The sequence below is a fragment of the Pseudophryne corroboree genome, chromosome 2, assembly GCF_028390025.1.
Source record: "Pseudophryne corroboree isolate aPseCor3 chromosome 2, aPseCor3.hap2, whole genome shotgun sequence".
Lineage (NCBI taxonomy): Eukaryota > Metazoa > Chordata > Amphibia > Anura > Myobatrachidae > Pseudophryne > Pseudophryne corroboree.
Genome location: NC_086445.1, coordinates 626303765 through 626320306, shown reverse-complemented (window position 1 = coordinate 626320306; position 16542 = coordinate 626303765). Strand labels below are relative to the sequence as shown.

Below are 16542 nucleotides of genomic sequence, written 5' to 3'. Positions count from 1 at the left end.
CAATGGTTACTGTAGCAGCAAACAGGTTATGTTCTATTTAATCCTTATTTTGCGTGCACCATATTAAGAATATGCATGTCTCAGACAGCAGGGATGAAGTCATTGGGGTGTGGACAATAAAGAATTTTTACCATTCATAGAAGGATCAGCAGACACAATTTCATAGCTGGCATGTAGGGATTATGTACATTCAACAGGACTAGACTAGAAACACAACCTCAGGGCAAGAACATCCTAATTATATCCAACACCCTCCACAGTGCCATGTACCTTAATAATCTTCTCTGCACCATTGATGAATGCACTGCTCTAATACTATGCATATACTATGTGTGTATATATATATATATATATATATATATATATACAAACACATACTAACACACACACATGGGGTGTGCAATAAGTTTATGGATGTGTAGGTAAAGTATGACACAATGCGACTGTCTGGTCGTGAACTGTAATTTCTGAATAAAGTTCTTGTAAAATGCCAAGACACAGAACCGTATATAGGCAGCACTGCACACCGAAGTAGTCAGCATAGTTACTACCTTCACAAACTCGTTACGAAGCTCAACAGAGACAACTGGAGAGACATGATCTTCTACAACCACAGATGTGTCCTCATACATCTTGCCAGCGGGAGATGCTTGGCTTGAGTGAGCCAACAGGTCCCGTGCAACTCCGTTAGTGTCAGGCATAATTTTTTGCTGAAAATGTTTGCATCACTATATTCTGTGTGCATCTGCGACTGTATCTGCATATGAAACGCTACATTATAGTGTTTACTAGGAAACTTTTTAGCGTACCATTTCGTATGTAGATATAGCCATGGTCGCACACAGAATATAGGCATGCTGTATATCATTTTAATCAGCATAAGCTGCTTGGCCGTGCTATTTGCATATCAATGCGAAAGATGCATTTTGATGGAAAAAATTGACAAGTTTAGCCACAGCACTGCGTGACTAGAAGGGCTGTTTAACATACCAGGAGGCAAGATGTATGCGGACACATTTGTACAAGAGTGGTCTGCGACAGCAGGAGAGTTTTGACTGACTACAATCTGCTTTTGTAGAGTAAGTGCCTTCCCGAACCACAATACATGTGATCAGGCAGCGGTCATGTGATCAGGAATGAACTGTTTTAGATATACATAGAAAAACCTTGGGATTCGGATTAAACAGTGATGATGCGAGTTACCGGGTTCTAGTCACATGATCGGGTGCTGATAAATCTAAATACACAAGAGGAATACCCAAGGTGATAAATACAAAATATTTGTATATATTTGAATGTGTGAATTAATAATGCACTTGCAATAACGCAAAATAAGCAAGATTACCTTTTAACCTACGATTTCTAAGGACGGATAAGTTAATTTTTTAATTGACACACAACTGCATATATCCAATTAAGGAAATACATGTCAAGCTACTGTCTAAACGCTGACTCCAGTCACCTTCCCCGGACTACTATCTTTGGACCTTTTACTACTGCAGTATGGATTGTGTTGCTACTAATACAGTATATGAACTGTCACTAGTAAATTGCAGCCAAATTGGATATTCAAGTGGAACCAGCCTGCAGTCTGACAATCAGCACACTTTTTGTCCAAGGGAATATCAACGGACCTTTCCACACGCTGGTAATATCCAGCTGCTATAAACTCTGGATTTATAAGTAGATATATGGAGAATTATGAGCATAACCACTAAGTCCTAAATTCCGGTATGGTGATATATCTAGGGAGTCATTGTTGATATAACTGACTATTTATTTTTAAAGTTTTAATAAACCATGTCATTTTTTAGCTTATCCATCTACTATATTTGTTTATAACAATTGTACTCTTAATAACCTTTGGTAATTCCTTTTTATATACTTATCTGTTTAATATTGGGCTAGACACCCCTGTACCATCTGCTATTGATAGCGCACTGGGACTAATTTATATATTTCTCGGTTGTACAGCTGGGATGCGTTTATGTATCCGGCAGTCTCACAATACTGAAGCCGAGATCCCAGCATCTGAAAATCCTGCTGGTCCAACAGGGACTATTTCCACCCATGGGTGTCCACGACACCCTTAGAGTGGGAATAGAACCAGTGGCTCAGCGCAGCGAGACCAGCAGCCGGGATTCTGCCGTCTGGATTGTGACCGGCGGTCTCCTAATTGCCGGTCACACATACGTAACCCTTACAGTTCGTGACATGTCAGTTAGGAGCTGATTGGCTAGTACTTTATCTCCATCCAAGGCTTAGTAAATTGACCGAATAATACTTTTCGTTCTCCCAGAAAGAAATTATCGCACACCCCTCAGGTATGTACAGTATGTATGTGTGTATATATATATATATATATATATATATATACTGCTCAAAAAAATAAAGGGAACACTAAAATAACACATCCTAGATCTGAATTAATGAAATATTCTTATTAAATACTTTGTTCTTTACATAGTTGAATGTGCTGACAACAAAATCACACAAAAATTATCAATGGAAATCAAATTGATTAACCCATGGAGGTCTGGATCTGGAGTCACCCTCAAAATTAATGTGGAAAAACACACTACAGGCAGATCCAACTTTGATGTAATGTCCTTAAAACAAGTCAAAATGAGGCTCAGTAGTGTGTGTGGTCTCCACGTGCCTGTATGACCTCCCTACAATGCCTGGGCATGCTCCTGATGAGGTGGCGGATGGTCTCCTGAGGTTTCTCCTCCCAGACCTGGACCAAAGCATCCGCCAACTCCTGGACAGTCTGTGGTGCAATGTGGCGTTGGTGGATGGAGCGAGACATGATGTCCCAGATGTGCTCAATTGGATTCAGGTCTGGGGAACGGGCGGGCCAGTCCATAGCATCAATGCCTTCGTCTTGCAGGTACTGCTGACACACTCCAGCCACATGAGGTCTAGCATTGTCTTGCATTAGGAGGAACCCAGGGCCAACCGCACCAGCATATGGTCTCACAAGGGGTCTGAGGATCTCATCTCGGTACCTAATGGCAGTCAGGCTACCTCTGCCAAGCACATGGAGGGCTGTGCGGCCCCCCAAAGAAATGCCACCCCACACCATTACTGACCCACTGCCAAACCGGTCATGCTGGAGGATGTTGCAGGCAGCAGAACATTCTCCTTGGCGTCTCCAGACTCTGTCACGTCTGTCACATGTGCTCAGTGAGAACCTGCTTTCATCTGTGAAGAGCACAGGGCGCCAGTGGCGAATTTGCCAATCTTGGTGTTCTCTGTCAAATGCCAAATGTCCTGCACGGTGTTGGGCTGTAAGCACAACCCCCACCTGTGGACGTCGGGCCCTCATACCACCCTCATGGAGTCTTTTTCTGATCGTTTGAGTAGACACATGCACATTTGTGGCTTGCTGGAGGTCATTTTGCAGGGCTCTGGCAGTGCTCCTCATGTTCCTCCTTGCACAAAGGCGGAGGTAGTGGTCCTGCTGCTGGGTTGTTGCCCTCCTACGGCCTCCTCCACGTCTCCTGATGTACTAGCCTGTCTCCTGGTAGCGCCTCCATGCTCTGGACACTACTCTGACAGAAACAGCAAACCTTCTTGCCACAGCTCGCACTGATGTGCCATCCTGGATGAGCTGCACTACCTGAGCCACTTGTGTGGGTTGTAGGGAGGTCATACAGGCACGTGGAGGCCACAAACACTACTGAGCCTCATTTTGAATTGTTTTAAGGACATTACATCAAAGTTGGATCAGCCTGTAGTGTGTTTTTCCACTTTAATTTTGAGGGTGACTCCAAATCCAGACCTCATGGGTTAATCAATTTGATTTCCATTGTTAATATTTGTGTGATTTTGTTGTCCGCACATTCAACTATGTAAAGAACAAAGTATTTAATAAGAATATTTCATTCATTCAGATCTAGGATGTGTTATTTTAGTGTTCCCTTTATTTTTTTGAGCAGTGTATACAGTTATGTATTAAGGATCGAAACAAATGAGATTACTAAGAAGCATGCTGGGTTCTCTCTCTCTCTATATATATATATATATATATATATGTAGATAGATATATACACATATATAATGGATACAAATTACACTAGCTAGCTAGTTTAAGGATGATCTATGCACAATAAAACAGGCACTGAATTAATGACATGGAGGTCTACCATCTGCAGGGTTGTTCAGGTTCATGCTGTTATCTGTGTTTGTGTAGCAAACGGATGCTCATTGTTACATCATAAATGTGCATGAAGCAGATAAGGATTTGTTTAACAATACACTGAATAGCTATTAGAATCAGCCTCTGATAAAAGGTTGTATTTATCCTACACATCCTATTAATAAACTTAAATAAATAAGGAGCGGTATGCAGAGACCCCCCCTCCCGCCCAATACGTATTCAGCACTTTTTACTCTTTTCCTGCCAGAATGTTACACCGTAGCAGCTTTCAGCCTACACCAGCACTGACATCAAAGTGAAACTACTGTATATGTCATAGACAATTGTTCGCTAATACACGGCTGAACCTATTTTTCATTTCCACCTAAACTTTTTATCTGGAAATTCGTTATCTGTAAACTCTTATCTGCGTTGTCTTTAAAGGCATCAGATATAGGAATCTATATATCACTATTTTTTTAAGAAAGACATAATTATCATTTTCCAGTGTTATATTTTAAGCAGGTGATTCAATTAGCCACAAGACTTTGGCTGCGCAGATAGCAGGTCATTCAAGGAGGTAAACCTTGGCCACATTTTGCTCTCACCTCTATGGAGTACGCACTGGATCGATATCAGACTGATTTGCTGTTTTGCAACAACAAACCATCAAAATTGCTCAGTGTGTACAGGTGATTGCGCGCTCCTGTAGTCACCAGCAAAATGGACACTAGGTTTGATGTGTTGCACATCAAACCTAGAGATATCGCTAGCGACCTTGTTTGTGCTAAGGAAGGATGGAACATGGGGCCTAATTCAGACCTGATTGCAGCAGCAAACTTTTTCTCTAATGGGCAAAACCATGTGCACTGCCGGGGCGGGGCAGATATAACATGTGCAGAGAGAGTTAGATTTAGGTAGGGTGTGTACAAACTGAAATTGCAATGTAAAAATAAAGCAGTAAGTATTTACCCTGCACAGAAACAATATAACCCACCCAAATCTACTCTCTCTGCATGTTATATCTGCCCCCCTACAGTGCACATGGGCCCTCAGTTGATCACACGTAACAACTTTTTGCTGCTCATGCGATCAACTTGATGCCGCCTATGCGGGAGTGTATTTTAGCATAGCAGGGCTGCGATCGCTTGTGCAGCCCATGCTAAACAAGTTTCCTGCAAAACAAGACCAGGGTCAGACTTACTTACCCTGTGCGACGGATCCAGCGTTGAAGGTCCCGAGATTGACGTCAGACATCCGCCCTCCAAACGCCTGCGTTTGGATCTCCACTCCCGGAAAACGGTGAGTATCCGCCCTGGAACGCCTCCCCGCTGTCAATCTTCATGCGATCACGCTAGCGATCACTTTCTTCTCTCTTCTGGTCATTGCCCGGCAGCGACATTGGGCATGCGCAGTTCCAAACCGTTCGCAACAAAGAACTGCTGCGTGCGAACGGGTGGGAATGACCCCCATGGTTTTGCCCATTAGAGAAAGATTTTGTTGCCACGATCAGGTCTGAATTAGGTCTATGATTGTTAGTGGGCTATCAATGACTTTGATACAGGCATTAAACAGATTTACATCCTGCTAAATCAAATCTGATCCAAGCAAAACACTAGGCAATAACAGCTTGTTTGGTCAGTAATAACCAAGTTGGACAATAAAATGTGAATATGCTTTACAGAGAACATACTTTGGCAAATGATAATAATGTGACATTTTACAGTTATTGCTTTTATAAGTCTGAACGATATTTCCATACCTACGGTCATTCTGGCTGATGAATCCATCATTCAGACGTTCCACAAAATGGGCCAGCATTGTACTTGCATCATTAGCAAAATCCAAGTCACGAATCTCAGACACAGGCACAGAGACAATGGCAAAGGCCTCCTTATCTTCTTTAGTGGGGCAACTACCCAGCTGAGAAGTGTTGTATAGGTAATAAACAGATAGATCAAGATAAATCACCAAAGTGTAAGTAAAAGACATGACAAAAATGGACAGAGAAACATACACAGTATAGATAAAAATGTGTCATGGGTTCCACTACCTGTACTAGTATATTAAATTCCTTCACAAACTATAATACTCCACATCAATTACCCCATTATCTACATGCACAGCATAGCAAGCACTGTTCCCTGTAAGATTGACTGATCTGGAGGTGACAATGGTAAAATATTATTTGATAGGATAAATGAATGTCTTTTCAGAGTAAATCCTCACTGACCTTTTAACTCTTCCCCCCCCCCCCCCCCCAAAAAAAAAAAATTACTGTTAATCTTATAGGCATCATTCACAGAAAGTTATTTACAGAATTATGATCAAACAACGATTTTATCTTGGCCCTGGCAGCCCTTCAATGTACAGTAATACTACATGCAGGACTGAGCAATATGAGTAGTTATGTATGGATGTCTACATGAATGCAAATATATGTAAACAATATGTCATATTTAAAAGACCAACATATTCAGTTAAGGTTTACAAATGCCATTCACCCCCCCATATTTCCTGCTATATCCAATTACCATGAGACGTATGGGCCGTTCCTCATCTACATCAATGGGGACATTGGTGCTATGAATCCATGTGTTAGTGCACAAATGCCTCAGCCTCACAAATGAGTTCCTAAAAAAACACACAGTTAAGGAATTCAGGTCAAGTAGAAGGCTAAGCTGATTTATCTGCATTCCAAAATGTAATATACCCTGTTTATAAGTAGGAATTATTTTCACTTTATTTATATTATTTTATTTTAAATGTCCAGTAAAACACTATACATTCATTAATATCATTAAGAGCTGATTGCTGGGCCCAGGTACTGCAATGTAACAATACCACCAATGGCCAAATTGTAATGTGAGTACCCGCCTCACAAATACAGATTTACCACAGAAGCTTTGCTTACACATGAATGAATCCTTGTATTTTTGGACTGGTAAAAGACTTACTGTAACTTAAATCTATGTTATAAATCCATATAATGGGACTTTAATCCATTTCTTATTTAGAATTTGAGCCAGATATACAGTGCAAGAACATCTGTATATATCATGATAAGCTGGCATACGTGCTGCCTCCAGTACTGGATATCACTTGGGGAACCCTCGGAGCACAGTGCACTCTGAGATGCATCATACATTATGAAACCTAGGTTCTGCATGGGACACAGTGGGCACTGAAGGGCTTGGGTTGGGTAAACCCATTTTTATGGTCTCTCCTCCGGCAAAGGGAAGGGGACAAGTGGTTCCTAACTAGCATGTTGCCTAGGATCCACAGGCCCATAATAGGGCTCCAAGTGCACCCTAGTAATAATTTTCCTTGGATTCAGCAATATTTAAAAACCCAACAATCCATACAATTAATAAAATTTTCTGTACAGCACCAAATGCTAAGTGATTACTTCCTCTCTAGCAGAAATGTACAGTGTAGCGAATATAACCGCTCTGTACAGATACACTGCAAACAAGCAGCCAACAGTCCTGTCCTGGGATCCAATAAGCAGATGTTTCCATCACAACATGCATTACTGCAACCAGATTCTTCAGGCAACCATTAAATACACTTTTATGGAGAATATATCTTGCAAATGAAGAGGACCAGATGGTTTACTAATTAGCATTGATCTATGGGTGTTAAGATTTTAAATATCTACAGTTCAATATAATTGAAGCTTGTAGTATTCAGTCTGTAGTATTTTCACAGTCTACAGTAGAGAAAAGCAAAGAGGATAGGAAAGAAAAGTTGAAATAGATTAGACTAAAAAGCTCAGCAAATTTATATTAAAGGGAATGAGGAGGACTAGACATGACGACATGACATGGAAATCTCAGGGGTAATGTAAGGAAGTACAATTTTACACAGAGGTTACAACATACCATTACATATAATGCAGACCAATAAATATGTAATTGACACATACTGTAGCTACAGTATTCTTATGGAAACATTAATGAGGCAACACACAGTAGGCTAATAACCGGGTGATAAACTGGACATTTTGGGCGGTATTCAATTCTTTTCACCTCTTTCCACACCGTTCTGTTTCTGCTGACGGGTGTGCTATAATCATAGCGAGGCCACCCAACCCTTTGCGCAGCTAAACCTGATTACTATGGGCACGATATGCGCGATGACTGGGATCACTTTAGAAAGAAGATTGGGCGTGATATATCATTTAAATACCGCCCTTTGGCCCTCATTCCGAGTTGTTCGCTCGGTAAAAATCTTCGCATCGCAGCGATTTTCCGCTTAATGCGCATGCGCAATGTCCGCACTGCGACTGAGCCAAGTAAATTTGCTATGCACTTAGTAATTTTACTCACGGCTTTTTCATCGTTCTGGCGATTGTAATGTGATTGACAGGAAATGGGTGTTACTGGGCGGAAACAGGCCGTTTTATGGGCGTGTGGGAAAAAACGCTACCGTTTCCGGAAAAAACGCAGGAGTGGCCGGAGAAACGGAGGAGTGTCTGGGCGAACGCTGGGTGTGTTTGTGACGTCAAACCAGGAACGACAAGCACTGAACTGATCGCAGATGCCGAGTAAGTCTGAAGCTACTCAGAAACTGCTACGAGGTGTGTAATCGCAATATTGCGATTACTTCGTTCGCAATTTTAAGATGCTAAGATTCACTCCCAGTAGGCGGCGGCTTAGCGTGAGCAACTCTGCTAAAATCGCCTTGCGAGCGAACAACTCGGAATGACCTCCTTTGAGTTTAATCTGTACACATTTTTATGGTGTAATGTACCTGGGTACAAATGAATCAGTCTTCTGTAGGGTAGTGGGATCCAATTCAAAAAGTGAAGCAATGTCATTGCCATGAGGTACAGCCACAAGGCGATACTTAATCTTCTCCCCCACATTCCTGCGATTGGGACGAGTGCTCGCTACCTGAGAGAATATCAGTAGTCAGTGAAGGTGTGGCAGAGGCTGAAAACTGATAGATGTAGGGAGAAACCAAGAAAAGAAGAGAAATGTAGTGAGAGGAGTATGATGGATGTATAGAGTGACTGTGTCAAATAATTAGGGAAAAACTGAGGGAACCCAGGAAAAAGATTCAAAGGTAAGAGAAATTCAATTGCAAAATAATAATAATGTAATAATGGAGACAAGAGAAGAAAAAAATAAAGCTACAAATGTGTCCACATACAATAATAATAATAATAATAATAATATTTATATAGCGCTTTTCTCCTAATAGGACTCAAAGTACTTTACATGTTATGTGACTGTAGCAGAGCTGGTTGGTTAATTGCCTGGCAGCTGCATTTTGTACCATCAGCAAGCAGTGCAATTCTTTTGCTGGGAGACCAAGGTAGAGGGCACTGTAGTAGTCTAGCCGTTATGATACAAATGCATGTATGACTTAAGGCAGATCTTTTGAGGGAATTAAGGACTTGATTCTGGTTATGGGCCTAATTCAGACCTGATCGCTAGCGTGCATTTTTTGCATCCCTGTGATCAGGTAGTTGCTGCCTACAGGGGGAGGTGGAAATTGCTGTGCAGGTGTGCAATCGCATGTGCAGGAGAGCTGGCGTCAGAAACCCTCCCTCCAAATGCCTGGTCCCTCCTGCGTTTCTCCGGACACTGCCACAAACGGCCTCTTCCTATCAGTCACCTTGCAATCGCCCGTGCGATTGCTTTTCTCGCAACATTAGTCGCTGCAGACCGTCGCGTCTGTGTATTGCGGTGCATACGCATGAGTAGTTCAGACCTGATCGCATGATGTACGAAAACGCAGCCTAGCGATCAGGTCTGAATTAGGCCCAATGTTCCTCAGATGATAGAATATGGATTTGATTGTGGCTGATACCTGTTGTTTAAGTATCAATCCACTATGGAGGACAACGCCAAGATTCCACACGTTTAGTGTTTTGTAGCTCTGAACCCCCCAAGCATAAGTCCTGTTGGCTGGCTGTGCTGCAATCTTGTCCTGTAACCTATCATAAGGACTTCTGTTTTATTAGGGTTCAGTCGCAGCCAACTGGCACTCATCCACTCCTGGAGTTCAGCTAGACAGCCATTTAGCGTTGTTATTGGTACGCCATGCACCATGAGATGCCTGGCATGAGTGAGCTGGAGGTTCCCTGGCAGCGCTGCTTACGTCGGCGTCTTTTTTGCTGAAATTGCGTCTTATTCACATCGCTTTGCTGATTAATTTGATTCATGAAATAATTAATTAATTCATGAGAACACTATAATGTAGCACTTTGGATGCAGACACATCCGCAGTCGCACACAGAATACAAGCATGCCGCATATCATTTTAATCAGCAGAGATACGTACAGCGATGTGAAAAAGATTTATTTTCTGGAAAAAAATGCCACAGGAAAAAGTCAGGCGATAGTAAACACACTCACAACTAGACGTGACTAGAAGGGCTGTTTAATGTGACTGCAGCAATGACGAAGGAGGACACATCTGTATACACATAATAATAATAAATAAAAATATAGGCAGCATAAGATAAAGTATAGGCTGGATATGAAATACTGAGTCACAAGTTAATGTTAAATGTACCTGAAGGCGGTCAAAAAAAAAAAAGGAGGATAAAACAGATACAAATGTGCACGCTCCCTAACGTTCTGAGAGCTACACTTCAACGGAGAGATGTTTTGCAATCCCATTTGATTTAGAAAGCAGGTACAACTTTACACTCTGCAACTTGGTAATATTAGCTCTAAGCAAATAGGAAAATGAGATGGCAGCATTGGGTATACAATGGAAGAGTTTAGATTAATTTACGACCACCTGGGAGCTGCACTAGTTATGTAAATTTAGGAATGTAGGCTTTGTTCATTTATGAGTGATAGGGCAGTGTATTATGTGACATCTTCCACCGTCTATTAACTCCCTGGACCCTTGGCACGCAGATTCTTCCATATGTTATATAGATATTTATGACCCAATTGCGTGACATTTACCCTTGGTAACTATTGTACAATACTTTAGCTTATTCTGATATATTACATGAGTAATAAGCATTCTTCTACATGGTGTGTTCTGCTCTGCACAATATAAGATTAGATCTAGATTATTCTATTATAATGAAAATAATAACACTTAACAGTGAACTTACTGTGTTAGATGATCCAGATTTATACTCTGGGGCATCCCCTTTATAGGTGGGATTTTCCTAGAACATTGAAAAAATGAAATGTAAAACAACATTGTACAATACATGTACAATATGTGCAATTTATATATACTACTAGTAAAACATTTTTAAAACATCCCAATTTTTTTGTTTTTATTGAAATGTAAGTAATCTGAGCACAATGAATAACTGGAAGTGTTATAAAAGTAAGTGTTATCATGCTAGAGGGTAAAAAAAAAAATGTTTACGTTAATAAAAACTGAAAATATTGTATTAAAAAGGGTTTTTTTCAGGGAACAAGTAATGGGCTAAATAAAAAAGAGGTTTGTCTGGGCCATAAAGTACCGCTAGTGGACTACTAAAGACTAGAAGAGGGTCCTTTGGACAGATTAACCAAAATTTGTAATGTATGGCTCCTGACGCTGGAATTTTGTACACTGTCAAGTAGGCAAAAGGATGGTCCCTTGGTGTATGGGGTTGATAAGTTGCGGCTTGAAAAGTTGCTACTTCCTATTTAAGGCCAAAATTTAAAAGGGCGATTCCTTTCAAATTTGGGGCTTAAAAACACCTGGCTTGTAGTAAAGAAATCCCTTTGGCAGGTAGGCTTGACATCATAGAATACAAAATAAAGAAGAAATCCCTGATGGATGCCAATATTCCACCTGCAGCCCGCTTCATTTATATAAGGCTCACCCTACCTTAAACAATACAGATATCAACTAATTAATAAATTGAAGCTTGCCGCTAGTTATAGTTACATTTTTAAAATATGAAGATAAGTCTACAATATCAATTATGTTTGGTATAGTTCTTATATCTTCCAATCACATAGATTTCCACTTTTCCCCCCACGGTGTTGAAATAAAGAACATACATCATCTACTTCAAATGTGCTGGTGGATCCACCATAAATCTATTCACTGGTGCTTCTTAAAGGTCCGTAATCCACTTTTCAAAATTTCCCTCTTCCAGTTGTTTCATTCAACTCCACAACAACGTAATGCAGGAAGCAGTTTTTATGGAAAAGGGGAAAAAGCCTCTAGTGCAGTAAGAGACTTAGGGGGTAATTCAGACCTGATTGCTGCTGTGCGATTTCTCACAGGCTGCGATCAGGTCTGAACTGCGCATGCATATTCACACAATGCGCAGGCGCGCCGGACCACAGCAACGGAGAGAGGCGGTCAGCGACGGGATGGTGCGAAAAATCTGAACGCACCGTCGATCACAAGGAGATTGACAGGAAGAGGGAGTTTGTGGGTGGCAACTGACCGTTTTCAGGGAGTGTCCGTAAAAACGCAGGATGGACCAGGCGTTTGGAGGGAGGGAATCTGATGCAGCTCATCGCAGCGGCTAAGTAAGTCCTGCGCTGAGCAGAAACTGCACAAACTTATGTTTGTGCAGTTCTGCAACACATGCGACACACCTGCACACAGCTAATACCCTCCCCCTCTAGGCGGCAACTACCTGATCGCCGGGATGCCAAAAACACACCCTAGTGATCAGGTCTGAATTACACCCTTAGATTTTGCACATACAACTTAAAAACAAAGATAGGATCCCATTCACATAAATTACAATATGTCTTCATCTCTTGCAAGTAAGCATACTGTATGAAAAGGCTGACAGAGTATATGAACATATAGGGCCAACAGGTGTTATCACCCCGGGCACTGTCCTCTTATGCCATCTCTCTGCTGCCAAGTCTCCTGGAAAGCCTCCTCGCAACAAGCATGTAATACACCCGCCTGCCGTTTCTACCCGTACTGGTCTGTCTCAGGCCTTGGGATACTCTGTCAGCTTTCTCATCTGGTATGGTTACTTGCAAGAGAGATAAAGACATGTAATTTTATGTGCATTGGATCCTCTCATTGTTTTAAAGTTTTATGTGTAAAACAAAGTCTCTTACAATACACTAGTTGCGTTAAATTCCCTTTTATATAAAAACTGCACCCTGCATTACGTCGTTGAGGGAAATCTATACCAGTGCCAAGCTTCAATTTATTAATTAGTTGACATCATAGAAAAACTTGCAAAGTCTCCAGACTTAAACCTCATCGGGCTGATTTGGGAAGAACTGGCAGAAGGGTAACAGCAAAGTACAACACATTTTCGGGAACTTCTGCAATAGTGTTAAAATCTGTAAGTCTGCATGTTGAAGCCTATCTACGCCCCTCACTATTCTTACGTCAGCAACTGCAGCTGTCATTACTAGTATCTGGACATACACCAGCCACATGCTGGGTGTAAAAAATCCATCTAAAATAAATGTCCTATCTCCATCCATACACTACGATCGTGCAAGGAGATCTCCCACGAGATAGAAGCGTTCCATGCCATTGTAAGTTTTCCACCCAAGATACAATTCACTGTAATTCCCATTATTTAGAAACCTACTGCTGAACCAAACAAGCCATTTGGTGTGTTATTCTTACCTAATAGTGGGCAATTACCAAATGAGACAAGTTACCTGCTCATATTGACACTTTTTCCTATATACCACATGTCACGCCGCCGCCTCGCCCGCCATACTTACCTTTCCGGGCGCGCTGGTCCTCTCTGCGGCCGTCCTCGCTGGCAGCTCCCGGCGCTCTGTCTGGCGTCTGGGCGGGTGACGTCATCAGGCACTTCCCACCAACCAGACGGTGGTGGGAAGTATAAATTTAGGCGCCAGGCCCTGCATCAGTGCCTGAGTATCATCAGTTCCCCAGAGTGGTGATCACCAGTCCTCCGTGCCTCAGCACCTCCGTGCCTCCAAGCACCTCCGTGCCTCCAAGAACCTCCGTGTCTCGAGCACCTCCGTGCCTCCAGCACCTCCGTGCCTCCAAGCACCTCCGTGCCTCCAAGCACCTCCGTGCCTCAAGCACCTCCGTGCCTCCAAGCACCTCCGTGCCTCCAGCACCTCCGTGCCTCAAGCACCTCCGTGCCTCCAGCATCTCCGTGCCTCCAGTACCTCCGTGCCTCAAGCACCTCCGTGCCTCTAAGCACCTCCGTGCCTCAAGCACTTCTGTGCCTCCAGCACCTCAGTGCTGCCAAGCACTTCTGTATCTCCTAGCACAGTCAGTGCCTTCCGTGTCCTGTACCTCTAATTTACCGTGCGTCCAGCAAACACAGGCTTCCGCACCGTGCATTCCAGCCACGGTTACTACTCTCAATCTTCCTGTTCTCCAGCCACGTTCATTATCGTCTGTCTGCAGAGGATTCATCAGCCCTTTCAAGTTCCTGTTTTTCAGGAGATCTTCAATTTCCAACACGTGCCTCCTGCCTGCTGTCCGAATCCTGTATGAGGAAAACCTACATTCGGCCATCTCTGTTGCGGCCCAGTTGCGGTTCCTCTTCCCGATCTTCGGAAGATACCCCGAGTCCACAACAATCCCAAACCAGGTCAGTGATAGTATACTCAGGCCACATGGACCCGGGGGATCGGAACACGGAATCAAGTGCTATCCAGAATCTGGCTTCCCGAGTACAAAGTCAGGAAGCGGCACAAGGTCAGGTGATGCAGTACCTCCAGGAGTTGTCCGGGTGTCTGGATCAGATTCAAGCATCCCTAGCCTCGGTAATTCCAGCACCAGTTCCCGTAGCCGCACCAGTTGCCGCTTCCAGCAATGTTCAGCCATCGGCCGGTGCCACTCCGCACCTTCAACTGCCTACTCCGTCCCGTTATAATGGGAATCCTAAAAATTGTTGTGGTTTTTTAAACCAATGCGAGGTTCATTTCGAGCTACTTGCACATAACTTTCCTACAGACCGGTCCAAGGTGGCATATGTTATTTCTCTGCTGGAAGGATCTGCCTTGGATTGGGTGTCTCCATTATGGGAACGATCTGATTCACTGGTTTCCAATTACTCCGAATTCATCACGTCTTTTCGAAGAATTTTTGACGAGCCCGGCAGGATGACCTTGGCCTCTTCTGACTTGCTCTGTATCCGTCAAGGCTCCCGATCTGTGGGTCAGTATGTGGTTCATTTTCAAACCATTGCCTCTGAACTTCGCTGGAATAATGAGGCCCTGAGAGCTGCTTTCTGGAACGGTCTCTCTGATCGCCTGAAGGATGAGTTGGTCACTCGGGAGCTTCCGGATTCTTTAGAGGAATTGATCTCTCTCTGCGTCAAGGTAGATCTCCGGATGCAGGAACGTAGAGGTGAACGTAGTCGATCGGATCGTTCTAGGTTCCGGCTCCCCCCCTGCAAGGCAAGCGGTGGTCCCAAGTCCGGACGAACCCATGCAGATTAACCAATCCCGATTGTCTCCGGAAGAGCGACAGCGTCGTCATGAGGGTAAACTCTGTCTGCACTGCGGAGCTGCAGGTCACTTCATCAAGTCCTGCAAATCCCGTCCGGGAAACGGGCAGGCCTAGCTTGTTCCGGAGGAGTCAAGTTGGGGGTTACGACCAAATCTTCTCCGACTTCGGACTGTTTGCTCCCTGTATCTTTAACCACCAAGTCTACTTCCAAGTCTTTTGAGGCCCTGTTGGACTCCGGGGCTGCGGGGAATTTTGTTTCTTCTCTCTGTGTCCAAAGCCTGAATTTGAAAGTACGGCCCATCGAGCGGCCTATTTCTTTGTCAGCTATCAATGGTACTAGGATATCCAAGGGTATCATAACAGGGCGCACGGTCCCAGTTAAACTACAGGTCGGGGCTCTAAATCAAGAATATTTGGAGTTCCTGGTGATTCTGGAAATGCATCATGATCTGGTTCTCGGAATGCCTTGGCTCAAAATTCACAATCCCCATATCGATTGGAAGACCTCACAGATTCTGTCTTGGAGTTCTTTTTGTCACGCTAACTGTCTCATCCCTGTCTGTCCGCTTCGTGTCTCTACTAAGACGGAGGAAGAACTTATCCCGGAGGCGTATCAAGAGTTCAAGGATGTGTTCTCGGAACAGGCGGCTGACCAGTTACCACCCCATAGGCCTTGGGACTGCCCCATTGACCTCATCCCAGGGAAAATGCCGCCTCGGGGTCGCATTTATCCTCTGTCCCTTCCAGAGAAACAAGCTATGTCAGACTATATCAAGTCCAATCTTCACAAGGGATTCATTCGCCCCTCTATCTCCCCGGCTGGAGCGGGCTTCCTCTTCGTGAAAAAGAAGTACGGGAGGTTAAGACCATGTATCGACTACCGCGGCCTAAACGATATTACCATCAAAAATAAATACCTCTTGCCCCTAATCACAGAGCTATTTGATAGAGTTCGTGGTGCCCACGTTTTTTCCAAGCTCAATTTGAGTGGGGCCTATAACCTTATACGCATCAGAGAGGGAGATGAATGGAAGACCGCCTTCAATACCCGG

The 16542-nt window shown here is 43.3% G+C and overlaps 1 protein-coding gene across 1 annotated transcript in view; it reads right to left on the bottom strand.

Moving 5' to 3' along the window:
* ITPR3 (inositol 1,4,5-trisphosphate receptor type 3) overlaps nucleotides 1-16542 on the bottom strand; it is a 418536-nt gene that overhangs the window by 275521 nt on the left and 126473 nt on the right. The window contains exons 10-13 of the mRNA XM_063954848.1: nucleotides 11229-11285; nucleotides 8897-9039; nucleotides 6676-6775; nucleotides 5904-6064 (exon numbers count right to left, since the gene is read on the bottom strand). Of these exons, the coding sequence (XP_063810918.1) occupies nucleotides 5904-6064; nucleotides 6676-6775; nucleotides 8897-9039; nucleotides 11229-11285 (461 nt within the window). The remainder of the gene's footprint in view (nucleotides 1-5903; nucleotides 6065-6675; nucleotides 6776-8896; nucleotides 9040-11228; nucleotides 11286-16542) is intronic.